The sequence below is a fragment of the Chamaea fasciata genome, unplaced genomic scaffold, assembly GCF_029207755.1.
Source record: "Chamaea fasciata isolate MVZ Bird 193981 ecotype frontalis unplaced genomic scaffold, bChaFas1.0.hap1 SCAF_18, whole genome shotgun sequence".
Lineage (NCBI taxonomy): Eukaryota > Metazoa > Chordata > Aves > Passeriformes > Sylviidae > Chamaea > Chamaea fasciata.
This window is the reverse complement of record NW_027094103.1, coordinates 8,567,294-8,580,887: the sequence shown is the minus strand read 5'-3', so window position 1 is coordinate 8,580,887 and position 13,594 is coordinate 8,567,294. Positions and strand designations below refer to the sequence as shown.

Here is a 13,594-nt window from a genome sequence, read left to right as displayed (position 1 = left end):
ACTGGCCACCAGGGTGCCACCACTGCCCTGACTTTTGAATATTCAGACTTCCTGCCACCTGCCTGCCTTACAGAGGCTGAAGGTTTCGCACTAGTTGCTATGGCCCTCACACACAAACCCCTCTGCCACATCCAGTGCCCCCAAAAGGGAACTGCTGAAGCATCCAGCTGCAGACACCCTATGAGCACTGCTCATCAATGCAGGATGAGACACCGAGGGACTTGAATTTAAATTCTCCAAGGCCCAGATACTCTCCCCTCCCCACTGAGTTCTAAGGCAAAAAAGGGTCAGTGAGCTGCACTGCATTTTAATTGCACCAATACAGTTAAATATTAAATGGACAAAGCAACTCTACATAGCAAATGGAAAACAAGCATTTAGTGAAGCTGTAAGACTTAGAGACTATTATGGTCTAGCCCAGTTGTCTATACATGAATATCCCAGTTTAGTTTTAGGTGTTAAAATTTTAACCGGAAAATAAAACATTTTCAGGTTCATAGAGAATGAGCAAGTTATTGAAAAGCAAACCTGCCTCTCTCCTAAACCAACACTGACTGGGGGGGAGCCAGGGCAGGACAGGACACCCTAGGCTTTTTCATACCATCACGCCATCTACTAGCATGGGGTAAAGATGAGAAACACTTTTCTGAATGGACTTGATTTTCCCCACACACACCCCAAAGGGGCATATGCTGGTATCTTGGCAGGACAGTTACTCAAGGGCAGTGAACACTACCAGGTTAGACACTGATGAGCTGGGGAAAGAGTTCCTTGGCAAAGCTATCCTCCCACGCATGGTCAGCGCCAAGCGGAGACGATGTATCACTGAAGGGCGACAGGGATCCTTCATACCCAGAGTCACTACAGCCATCCAACAGGTAGCTCGAGACTTCAAGGCTATGACAAGAAGAAAGCAGATGAGAAATGCCCAGCTCAGGCATAAAGCTGTCTACAGGTTCCTTCTTCACAGACACTGGGACCTCGGGGATAGTCTTGTCATCAGATGAAGAGAGATTTTCTTCCTCAATTTTCACTAGCACATTGGTTTGGTTGCCCACTTCAACAGGAATCTCCACTACCAGGGGTTTTGTGTACACGTGATCAAACCTTATGAGTTCATTAATGGCTTCCAGCTTAGCTGATGGGGACCCCAAAGAGGGAGACAGGGTGGTTGGTATGGAATTTGTTTCTCCAGAGAACTCTCCCTCCAGCTTTTCCAGGCACGTTGACTCTGAATCAGCATATTTGAGTAACATTTCTGGGTCCAGACCATCCAGAAAGCCCAAGAGGAGATCAGACTGGAAAATGAAAGACAATTTTAGAAAAACAGTTCCCTACTGTTACAGCCAAACACCAAACATGTCATCTATTAACCCCCATGTGGAAGTTAAATACATTGATGCAATCTCAGCCTTTTCACCAAGAACAACACAAGGTTAAGGCACTTGTTGTAACAGTGTGTCTTCTATCTGCCAGCTTGGTAAGGACCACAGTAGGTCACATCTGGTGCAATTTCCCTGCTCAAGCAGAATCACAGTAGAGCACGTGGCACAGGATTGCACCAGATGGTTCTCGACTGTCTCCAGTGAGGGAGACTCCACACCCTTCTAGGCAATCTGTTCCAGGGCGCAGCCATGCTTTGCCCACAACTTTTTGTAAGGGTACTGGCAATCCCCAAAGAATTATACATGCATTTGAGATTCACACAGCCACTCTTAAAAGTTCTTGAGATCTTTTACCCATCAAGTACAAACACCACAGTGCCTGCTGGCTATATAGAGCACAGACCAGAACATGGCTTAGGCAGACCTGCACAGGACCAAAGCTGTGGGGGCCGGGTTTTTTTCACGTGGGTGTTGTTGAACTCCTGTATTCACTGGATACAGCCTAACACAGCTGTTCTGAGCCACAGGTATGGCATTCCAAGACTTGGAAAACAAACCAACTATGAATGGAAACCATCAAATTATTTAAAATTGGAGAGTTGTAACACTAATCTCAAATCTACAGCAGTTCCAAATTTCATGGACAATTTGTCCAGGACTAGATGCTCACCTCAGAGTCTGAAGAGTCACTGGCATCAGAATCCACATGGAAACGATCAGAAATGGTGACTGCTGGGCCTGCACCTGCTGCAGAGGAACACGTAGTCTGAGTGCTGCGGACTCAGCGGACCCGGTCACCAATCTAATCTCATCCACCTGGGATTCCTTCACAACCTGTACCAAGACAAAAACTCAGTCACTGCAAATGTTCTGGCAGGCAGTACAGTACATAATCTTGAAGATAGTATTTTTTCTGCAAAGGCTTCCAACACAGAATTCTCTTATTTGCTTGTTCTGGTAGGAACCTGAAGGTAAACCAATTTCCAAAGTTAGCTGAAGCTTCCCTACACTTGCACATTTATTTTGTTTGACACTTTTAAATGAAAGCCTGACTCTCTCCACCACATCTGAGATGCGCCTACATGACTGTAACCGTTTCTACACTTCACTTCGACGACAAAAGGTAGAAAACCAGATAAAACTGTCTTTAAACAGCCTGGAACTAGTCAGCTTTCTACCTCCCACATTACCAGTGGCACACCTTTCGACTTGGCACATGCTGAGTTTCAGGAGAGCCTCCATATGGAGGACAAAGGTATTTCCGGCATATCCCTGCCCACAGCACCAAGGTTGCCCCGGGAGCGGGGTAGCTCTGCCCAAGGCGGGGGCGGACACGCCAGCAGAGCGGCTCACCTGGAACTCTTCACCCTCCTCCTCCTCCTCCGTCTTCAGAGCATCGAAACCCAGGCGGCAGCGGAGCTCCTGGTTCTCCCGCGCGAGGTTACACGTCCTTTCCCGCAAGAGCTGGTTTTCCCGCAGCAGCTTCTTGTTCTGCGAAGAGCCGTGAGGCAGGGAGGCCGCTCCACTCCTCCCGCTCCCGCAGCCCCTCATCTCCCCCAGCCCCTTACCTCCTCCTCCAGCTCCACCACCTGCTGCTCCAGCTCCGTCATCCGCGCCTTCTTCCTGTCGCGGGCGCTCTGGGCCGCCACGCGGTTCTTTAGCTTCCTGCCGGGCAGAGCGGCCGTCAGCGGGAGATCTTGTACCCACCAGGTGCAGCCGCAGCCCTCCCACCGCTGCCCCCCACTCACCTGCGCAGCGCCTTCTCCTCCGGGCTCAGATGCGTAAGCCGCTGCCGCTTGCGGGCCGGCTGCGCGTTCTCCATCCCCGGGAGGCCGGGGTCGGCTCCTGCCGGCAGGACAACGGACAGATGCCGGGCAGCCGCGGGGCCGGAAGCCTCGGCCGCTTTGCTAGGGATGAGGAGCAGCCGCGGGGCCGCGGCACCGGGCAGCGCTGCCATGGCGGCACGGGAGGACAGCGGACACGCCGCCCGGCGTCACCAGAGCCGCCGTCTGCGCCCTGCGCGGCCCCGCCCGGATTTCTACCATCGTGGCTCTCGCTCATTGGCTGCGAGGCGTGACGCCACGGCCGAGAGAGCCCGCGATTGGCCCGAGGCCGCGGGCAAGGGGGGAAGCGAGTTGCATCAGACAAGGGGGTTGCGGTCGGTGAGGCGCTGGCGAGCGGCGGTGGGCGGTGCTTATGAGGGGCGGGTCTTATGAGGGGGTGTGGCTTGAAGGGGTGTGGCGGGGAGACTGGGGCCGTGAGGGGCCGGAACGGACCGGAGGGTTCGGGCCGGGCCGCCGTGACTGCCCAGGCCGTGTCCCCCCGCTATGGCGGTCGCCGAAGTTGAACAGTTCCTTGAGAAGGCAGTGAACCGGGCTCGGCGTGGCGATGCCGCTAAAGTCTCTCTCTGGTCTCCTTTCCGGGGCCGGTCTGTCTCAAGTAGTCACAAGCATAATCATGGGGAACCCAAGTGCAACGAATGGAGCTGTAGCAGGTGCCATAAGAACGGGATAAAAAAGGGCTAAGAAGACTAAAAAAGCAGCGAGGTTAGTGATTGATGAGTGGAAGTTGCAGGAGACTGCAGAAATCCCTCAGGGGCATTCTGAGAAGCAGCTGTTCTGTGTGGGGAGGGAAGTGAGCACTTCTTCGGTGTCTGACGAAGGAAATCACCCTGCCGTCATGGGTTGGTGTCAGATCTGATAGATCTGGGGCTCAGACGAAAGTTTTGTAGGTAGAAAGCCTAGAAATAACCCTGCCCATGGGAATGCAGGTGTTCAGCAACCTACCGACAGCAATGCACAGCCATGCAGGGCGTCGAGGGTGTTTGAGCTGCCGACAGCTCGGTGCCTGAAGCTTTCCAAGTTTCCACTTGTGGCAGTTGCCAACGACCTGAATAGTTATGAAATGTCGAGACTTTGGCTGCTCACTATTATTTCTGAAAGCCATTTGTACATTGATTTTAAATTAGTTGAGATGTTAAACACTAAAGGAAAACATGAGCTTTAGAAGATCAAAGACGCTGGTGTGCTAGTTTGGCATTACTTCAGCGCTGGAGTTCTGCCAGGCTTTCATGATACAGAGAACAAACTGCATTTGTAAGCTTGTGTTTGTTCTTTTCTTACGCACTGCAGCATGACATTGAGCTAAGGCTGAAAGTTCCTCTTTCTACTTTGACACCTTTGTGAAAAATATGGCAATTTTTCGATAAGCCTTTGAATTGGAGTGCAAAAAATGGTTTGTTCTGGTCCTGCTAAGCCCCTTAGATGCTGGCCATTGAAAACTGCTTCTCTTTTGTGTTTCTCTTCTGGATTTGGACTCATGTTTCTTCTGTAATTCTAATTCCCAATTTAAAGTGTTACTGTTTTCTACTGAAATGCAGATTCAGTATTAATAACTGCTTCAGATTTCAGACATCCATTTCAAATTGTCCTTATTTGCCAGAAAAGTGTTGAATGGGGTGAACAGAGCTGCCTTACATTGCTGATTTGTAATATTTACTGCTATACTGGGGAGATCTGATTTATTATTATATGATTTATCATAAAGATATCCAGATGTCTTGGTGTTATGACTGAAGAAAAATCCTAACCTTCTGTCTGCAGGTGATTCAATTTTCCTATTTAATTTTATGTGGAACCAGAGCCCAAGTAAAGCACGCTTCCTTCTGCAACAAACACTTGTGATGATGAATAAACCACAGCAGTGCAGGCACATATGTGCTAGGAGTGGTGCCTGGGCTGCTTCACAGTGATGTGCAACCAAAAAAAGTGGAAGCTGCCCTTGGCACTGGTGGTGTCCATTGTTACTGAATGTAATAATGGCGTCCATTAGCATGTCTAGTGTTGGCAGTAATAGCTAGCAAAAGAAGGGCATGACACCCTGCATTCTAGTCTTGTTGAATAGTTTTAGCAGTACTCAGACTAGCTCTGGTGCAGTTGCTGAGAATATATTTAGGCTCACAAAAATTATGTTACTACCATTAGGATATATTAAGTGTTTTATTAAATATTTGTTACACTGGAAAGGGCCATGAAGCTGATCTTACACTGTGACACCCTTTCAGAGACTTTTAACAAAAAGGCTTCGAGTTTAATTCTGATTTCCACTTTCTTATTTTTTTTTTCTTCCCCTTCACTGTTTACACATTCCGGTCTTTGTATGTTTCTTTTTTTCAGTCACTGGATTTAATCCTGTGATCCACGTGACTGAAGAATGCTTCTCACCCTGCCTTCACCCCATTGGGGGGTTCAGCACTACCACCAAGGATGTGCCAGGGAGGATACTGTTGGCTATCCTGCCAGAAACCACATTAATTCCTGCTAAAATAGCTTTATGTTTTATGTTCCAGGTGGCCAACCCACCGGAGGAAATAATTTTGTTTAACGAAGGTGGAGAAGCTTTGCCCTTGTGTAATCTCAGATACAGAGAAAGAAATGTGTGTTGAGTGTTCTCTACACATGAAAAAAGGGGGAATAGAGGAGGAAAGTTAAATGGAAGGGGGGGGCATAGAGGAAAGATTAACTGACAATCATAATCTGAGAAAGAGGTCACTTGCCAAATGTGTGTCTGAAAATACTTGGCCCAAGCCCCCAAGTTCTTGACAACAGCTGGAGTGTTCCCATACCTGTATCAATAGCTGATTAAATGAGAAGAGAACCTGTTTTGCAGCCTAAAACAAGGTTATTCAAACCTTGCAAACTAATTTTACTTATTCTTAAATTTTGTCATTCCACACTGGGATTCAGGAGTGCATCTTTCAAAGTTTTAAGTGCTCTCAGTCTCAGGCAATATGCAGAATCTATATCCTCTGACAACTGGAAGGAACTGCCACCCTGCCTTCCTGCTATCCAAAGTGACATTGGCTTTCCCTTCTCTTCACACTGCCACAAGCAGGCCCTTCAGAAAGGCAATTTTCACTCAGCTCTCATCCATTTTCCATTACTACTTAATAAATTGTTTGGATTCTGCTTCATTGGCTTCTGGGATTTTTCCCAGGGTACCACCAGAAAAGCATGGAAAAGACACAGTGAGTTCAACTTGAAACCATGACTCTCCCAACATATGTGTACCTTCCATTCCAGTTCCTTGTCCTCATGTCCTCATGTTCCACCCACATGTTACTGGTACTTCCAACTACCCAGAATTTCCAGGAACAGTGGGGTAGGTCCAGGAACAGTGGGGTAGGTAGTTCCATCTTAGCTCTTGGTTGTGGGCCAAAGGCTGGAGAGCATTACTTTGGTCATCTTTATGGTTCAGTCCTCTGACCCAGCCGATTTGTGGTGAGGGAGAGATCCCATCACACCGGTACTTCAAGTGACTCTTGTTACACGTCTCCTCCAGGCCTTCTTGCTGGAGTTCTGTCTGTCTGTCTGCAGTGTCCCAAGCACTGCAGGCAGCATTGGTTGGCTCAGGCAGCCCACATCCTGTGACAGAGCTCACATGCCCCTGCTGTAGGGTTATCTGCCTCCCCATGCCAATAGACTTCATTCTCCCATCACCATACTCAATGAAGTCTTGCTTCTGATTCGCAAAAGAAGTCTGAGTTAACTCAGGCAACGCTATCAGTGTTTCTGAAACAAGTTGACTAGAGATTAGGCCTTTTACAAGGCTTTTTCTTCAGGAAAAGAGGATCACCCTTCACTGCCATGGGAGTTCCAAGCAGTCATAGGCACTGAGGCTCACCTTGGAGCTTCTATGGACAATTCAGTTCCATTCCCACATTCAAAGAGGCTTTGCACCATTCCAGGTTTAATGGTACCTTAGCAGCAATAAATTTCAATGCAGTACCTTGTAAAAAGAGAGAGATGGGAAGCACACTGCCCAAAGGCTGGGTGTAGATGCATGTATAGCAACTGATGAACCTAACTTTTAGAAAAAATGAACCTCCATTGTGGCCTTCTTCTGTAGTGACCTCTTTGCATCACAGATTTTTTGGCAACAAAATCATCTCATGTTTCACAGTTTCTAACATTTTGTGTGAGTAATCCCTTTTTCTATTGCTACAGAATACAAGATGGCAGATTTTTCTTAAAACTGTCTAATGATATATTATCTCTTTTTTTTTAAATGATAACAGTAAATTTGAGATCAAGCAATCTTTATAAAAGGCTCAGAATGTTCCTTGCATCTCCATAGTGTTTTATCACCTGACTATCATGTGCATTGTAATTCTATTTTGTTTCATTTTTAGACTCCTCTGAAACTCAAGAATTCACTGGCCTTGGGCAAGACTAGAAATTAACAAATGTATATAATTTTGTAGCAGTTGCAATTTTTTGCCAATTAACTGATTTTTCCAGAAAACTGACATGCTTATTTAAAACAGCAGAGGTCCCAGTGTAGACAAAGCTTCGTAATTCCCCTCACACTGTCAAAGAATGCTCATATAAAGGGAAAATCTATCTCCCTACAAGGACATGGCAGTATTTTGAGACAAAGATCTCTTGATTTGATTCTTTCTGTCAGACAGAGAAGCAAATTTCTCTTGCACATTCAGAGCTTGGACCAAACCACTGATGAATTTAAAAGAAGACAAGATATCCACACCACAGTAAACAGAAAGGCTGGCAACCCTGTGCTACCAGTTCTGGAAGAGTGAAATGTTACTGGAAAACTCTGCAAACATTAGTCATGTAAACAGATCTTTATACATAGCCACTGGATGCCCTTGGGAAGGTTTGTGCCATTCGCCAGCCCCTGAGAGACTCCAGCTGGGAATCAAACAGCATTGGTCACTTAGCCAGGAAAATGGGCTCAGGTCAGGTAATGTTTGCTGGGCACCCTGATCTCTGCAGGAATCCCACAGGTCAAGAGAATGTTGCAGTTGTCATTTGGGCTTTGCTTAGTTATTTTGGCTTCTGCTTCCAACCAGCTTGGCCCATCACCTTCCCACACCATTCCTCTATTGCTCAATCCATTTTATTTCCATTGCATGGGTTCCCTTTCCCTTTAAAAGGTCCACTGTTGGCACCTCTGGTGCTTTGCTGTGGTTTGTCTGATTGTAGTACCTATTTCCATGTGTAGTCCTACTTTAGTCCTACTTCAGCTCTTTGGCTTTTCTCTTTCTAGCTTGGTCCCAAGCACAGTGTTCCCCTGCAGGGTTCTCTTCTCCTGCTGGCAGGAAAATGTGGACCAGGGAGTTGTGCAGGGTACACAGGATTTGGAGGTTCTGGGAGATGCCACAGGAGTTGTGCATGGAGAGGTGTTGTGCTCACCTCTGTACACTGATGCACAATGACACATTAGAGGTGGTAGTCACAAGCAAAAGGAAAAAGGTAAAGGTCCTACACATACTTGAGGTGATGCAGCAAGTGCAGTGTTTGGGGTGGTGCTGCAGAATGTGCTTGGACAGAACAGGAGAGACTGAACTTGCTGCTGTGCTGTCCCAGGGAACCAACAGTGCTGTTCTGGGTTTGTGCCAGTGTCTCACATGTTGAGCAAGCTCTCTGAGGAAAATACTTAACTTGAAATCCCACATACCTAAAGCTCCTGTTCCAGTAAGACTTTCTGTTTGCACATCCTGGTTCAGAACTGGAACCTCTTCTGGGAAAATACCCAGGGAGGTAAACAACCATGCTTAGGAAAACTTGATGGCTACTTCCTGTTGGCAGAAGCCAACTCTTCTTTGGAGCAGTGCCAGAGTTTGAAAGGGAAAACCTTTTCTTACTTCTTAGACCTTCCCTAGGCTTTGAAATTCTTTTAGAAGTCCAGAGCCTCTGAGAGTCCTGGAAGATTTCTCGTTTTGTAATTTTGAATTTATTTCCTTATATTCTTCCATTTGGGTGGCCTTTTTTATGCAGAACCCTGTCTCGAGCTGTCATGTGACCCCCTGTGAGAAGAGGAAATTATCAGGAAATGTCAAGTTAGGAATCAGTTCTGTTTCAGCATAGATTCAGCAGGACCCAAAATGTGGGGGCTATTGTCAGAATCATCCATCTCCTGCCTCCAACAGGAGATTTGATTTGCTGACTCCTCAGAGGGTACAGGGTAGCAGCTGGTGTTCAGAGAGGGATAACTTTATTATGGTTTGTCTCTGGTACACTCACTGATTTGCTCTGTTAGCACTGACTTTAATGATAACTCTTATGTAAACAGGCAGGAACAGCTAAAGCCCTTAATCTACTAATTAAATAGATCCTATGCTAGTAGTTGAATGTGGAAAATGAGTGTTTTAAGGTGATCAATTAAAAGTGCCAGTCAAATCTTTTAACTTGGTTGAGTCTTTAATATAATAGATAACCCAAGATGAAATAAATAGTTGCTTAAGTCACTGTCACATGAATGAATCCATTATTAATGTAGGAATTCCTTCATTTTAGCCAGTAACATTTTAAGACTGTTTTTTGCTTTTGGTACTCAGAAGCAGTGAAATTTTTTGGCTTTAGCATAGAGTTCTTCATATTGTAGTTAGTATTAGCAGCTGATACATCATACACTTTAACCACGTGCTTGAAATTTATTTTGCCATGTTTATATATTGTTCATTTTATATTATTGCTTGAAGTAGGGCTTCATGAACAGCAACTTGTACCCTATATTTACTCCAGAAACACTGACCACAATGTTGAATTAAATACAGAAGTGTCAATATCTAGATTGTATATGAATGATTCTGTGAAATACGCAGGGTATACTATTTGTGTATTATCTTCATTGGCTGTGTCTTCAATATTTTGAGTGAGGAAACTGCTAAGGACTGACATAATTGACACATGAAATTAAAAGTAGTCTGGGATTTAGTGCAACTATAACTGACAGTTGCCTAGATGTGACACAGAGCAATCTCAGGAAAACAGGAGCACAGTGAAAGACATTGGTATGGATGCATTTGACGTTCTTTATTGCAGAATGGATACTGAGAATCTTGGGAAATAAGACTCCAATTTTTTTCCAAATCCGTTCTGTTCCTGTCAGTCCTTGCAGAGATTTTAGATGATTAAAAAGCATGTAGAAATAATTTCCTAAGTTTGTTCCTTAGAAGTCTTTTTTCTTCTTTTGGTAACATGATCTGCTGTGCCTGCCTGGTGTGGACTCTGAAGGAAAGCATCAAATATGGCTGTACTGTCTTGCAACTCTTATTTGAGCTTCTGCTGTGTAATGGGCAATAGTTTGGAAAAAGAAAGGGCTGAATTTATCTAAATAAGGGTATTTTCAGTACAATCTACATAATTGAGTTTTACAGACCTGATTCATTATTATTTTTTCCCTTCAGTAGACAATTATACGTACAGAGAGGTTAAGGATTCCCCAATCACCACTTTCCCCTTCTTACAGATTTTAAAACTACGTGTTTAAAACATTGGAAACATTACCTATTCAAACATTAACTAAAAATTTTGTTCACAAAAAATTATTATAACTAAAGGTGTTGTGGCTAGTTAGTTGGTTAATTTGCATTTCTTCGATGCTGATTTACTTGGATAAATTGTGTTTCCAAACCTTAAACAGCAAGAGGCAAAGCCACTTCGTGCGACATTTTTTTCTTAGCACAAAAATCCACTGACTTTTCTTTTTGGTCTTTAATTAAGCTGACAAGCTAAAGCGGTTTGTCACTTTAATTTAGAACAATCGACGATAATGACGAAAGCATCACTTTCATAAATACGGAAAAAATGTTGTCCGTGACGTTGGGCTTTCCGCTCCAAAGTGCGACAGTAAAGTTTGCCTGCGGATGCAAGATGAAGATGAAGAAGATGAAGAAGATGAAGATGAAGATGAAGATGAAGATGAAGATGAAGATGAAGATGAAGATGAAGATGAAGATGAAGATGAAGAAGAAGCAAGGCTATGGGAGACACTTCTAAGCCATGTCCTGTGTCAGACACCTCCGGCCCCGCCGGCGGCTCCGCGGACACGTCCCGCAGCCCCGCGGCCCTCGGGGGACACCTGGCGGTGGCTTTACCGCAGTGCAGCCGGCGCCGTGAGGAGCTGCTGCTGCTCCTCCGGAACAAGAACCCAGAAGACACTCGGGTGTGTCTGAGTGAAAGCTTTAAGTCAGCCCTAAAACTCCGCGCTGTGCAATTCTGTCTCAGAGAAAAAGGGCAGGCACGTACATGTCATTGAATTTACAGGGAAAAGGACAGCACTTGTTCCTATTGCTTATTAAGAGGTACATCAGTATCATTTACTTGTGAAGTAAGCTCTGCAGAGCACGGTGTTAAAATATGTGGGGATGTGAGCAGTAGTCCGAGTTCTCAGTTCCTGAGAACACCTGGACAGGCAGATGTGGGTGTGTGAATGAGACAACCAGGCCTCTTTATCCTTCCTATGGACAGGTAGTCTGCTCTGAGGAGATTGTTTTGGGCTTTTTCTATAATGTTCATCACAGTATTATGTGGCTTCACTAACTTTGTTTTCTCTCAAGAGCAGAGGGAGGAGGGTTCTATAATATCCATTTCTTTGCAAGGGAAGTGAGATGTAGGAAGTTCAGGGTCAAAAGCATCCTTTAGTGTTGACTGCCTGCTTCTGAGGTAGAATTATAGAATTGTTTATGTTGGAAAAGATCGGTAAGAAAATTCCTCCAGCACCGCTAAACCACTAAACCATGTGCCCAGGTGCCACATCCATACATCTTTTAAATCCCCCAGGGGGATGGACTCCACCGCTATCCATGGCAGTGTGATCCAATGCTTGACAACCCTTTCCATGCAGAAATGTTCCCTAATATCCAATTTAAGCCTCTCCTGGTGAAACCTGAGATTTTTTTCCTCTGGTTCTGTCACTTATTACTTGAAAGAAGAGACAGAGTGCCTAGAGAATGCTTTCTCGGAACATTTGCCATTGCACATAATTTAGTTATGCTCAAATCACAGCTCTCACTGTCCTCAGCTGTAGTTATAAATGCTTGAGACTTCTGTATTCAGACCCTGGGGCTCAGTTTGTTATTCAGGGAAAAAAAAAAAAAAAGAAGAAAAAAAAAAAGAAAACATATCTGAAGTATTATGGCATAACTGAATCGTGAACTGTATACTGCCAACTGGGCAGGATGCCAATTAGAAATATTTGATGCTTTAATGATAGACAGTCCATTCTCTTCCTGTAACTTCCTGCTTGGATTTCTGCCCAAGTCGAGGGAATTTGGTGACCTGAGACCTAGTGCCTCATGTCACTCCTCAGTACTTGACTGTGAGGCTGCTCCAAGGCAATTTTGCTGTGTCTGTAGTCCAAGTGGAATGGATCAGTGTCTTAGGTTGCAATGCAAGATGTAACTAAAAGTATGTATTCTATTACCAGCTGTTAAAACCAGGTGGGGCAGTGTTATTGATCTCTTCCACGACCCATCCTCCCTCCAGGGAGGTATCTTCTGTTAATGGGCCATTGAGTCTCACTGCATGACTGATAAAATTACATCATCCCACTGGGAGATGCTCCACCCAGTGGGAGGAGCCAAGCATTCCTACCTGGATAAAATAAAAATCTGAGAGCCAGAACACCAGGGCAGCCTGTTTCCACTGGATTCCCAGAGAAAGACTGGACCCATCTACACCACCACTGGATCTTCAGAGGAAAACTACACTCTTCTGCGGATCATTGCTTCAACAGAACTACATCAGTCACTCCAGGAGGACTGCAGCCACGATTTTAATTGGACTGCTACCAACACCCTGACCAACAGGTCAATTGAAATCAATTCTGATTCTGTCAGTGGTGGTTTTTTTGTACTACTGCATTTTAATTTTAATTTTCCCAGTAAGGAACTGTTATTCCCTTATCTTTGCCTGAGAGCCCCTTAATTTCAAAATTATAACAGTTTGGAGGGAGGGGGTTTACATTCTCCATTCCAAGGGAGGCTCCTGCCTTCCTTAGCAGACAGCTGTCTTTCCAAACCAAGACAGTAAGATTTTCAGCAACTCTTATTTAAGGCATAGGATCTGTCCATTTGCTGTATAGAGCCCCATTCACATCTTTTCCCATAGGTAGTTTCCAGAGAGTTGAAGCTGTTCCTATGTTGACTGTGATGTAGGAGACCTTATGTTGACTAAGCATCAGCCATTTGCCTCATGAGCGAAGGAAAATCAAGCGGAGATAGTTTGCACTAAGGGATTAAAATGCTTCTGTTTAGTACACTAGATGCCATACATTTCTGAAATTGTACTGAAACATACCTGTAATCAAAAATTTGCACCTGTTGACCACTTCTAAATTTGCACAGTCCACCACAGTGATGTCCCTCCCAGCTCCCTTTGCAAACATACAATAGTTTTGTGGCC

At 45.1% G+C, this 13,594-nt stretch overlaps 2 protein-coding genes across 2 annotated transcripts; one reads left to right on the top strand and one right to left on the bottom strand.

Moving 5' to 3' along the window:
* Window positions 1–287: 287 nt before the first annotated feature.
* On the bottom strand, window positions 288–3,392 carry XBP1 (X-box binding protein 1). The gene is given in 6 exon segments (XM_066199687.1): window positions 288–1,298; window positions 2,056–2,163; window positions 2,166–2,219; window positions 2,739–2,876; window positions 2,954–3,050; window positions 3,134–3,392. Coding segments are annotated over 6 exon segments (1,164 nt in total). The 5' UTR covers window positions 3,343–3,392; the 3' UTR covers window positions 288–740.
* Window positions 3,393–8,132: 4,740 nt separating this feature from the next.
* LOC136298560 (histone-lysine N-methyltransferase SETD1A-like) lies at window positions 8,133–11,431 on the top strand. The gene is made up of 2 exons (XM_066199356.1): window positions 8,133–8,147; window positions 11,032–11,431. Exons 1-2 carry the CDS (start codon window positions 8,133–8,135, stop codon window positions 11,362–11,364), a joined length of 348 nt encoding a protein of 115 aa, XP_066055453.1. The 3' UTR covers window positions 11,365–11,431.
* The last annotated feature ends 2,163 nt before the right edge of the window (window positions 11,432–13,594 follow it).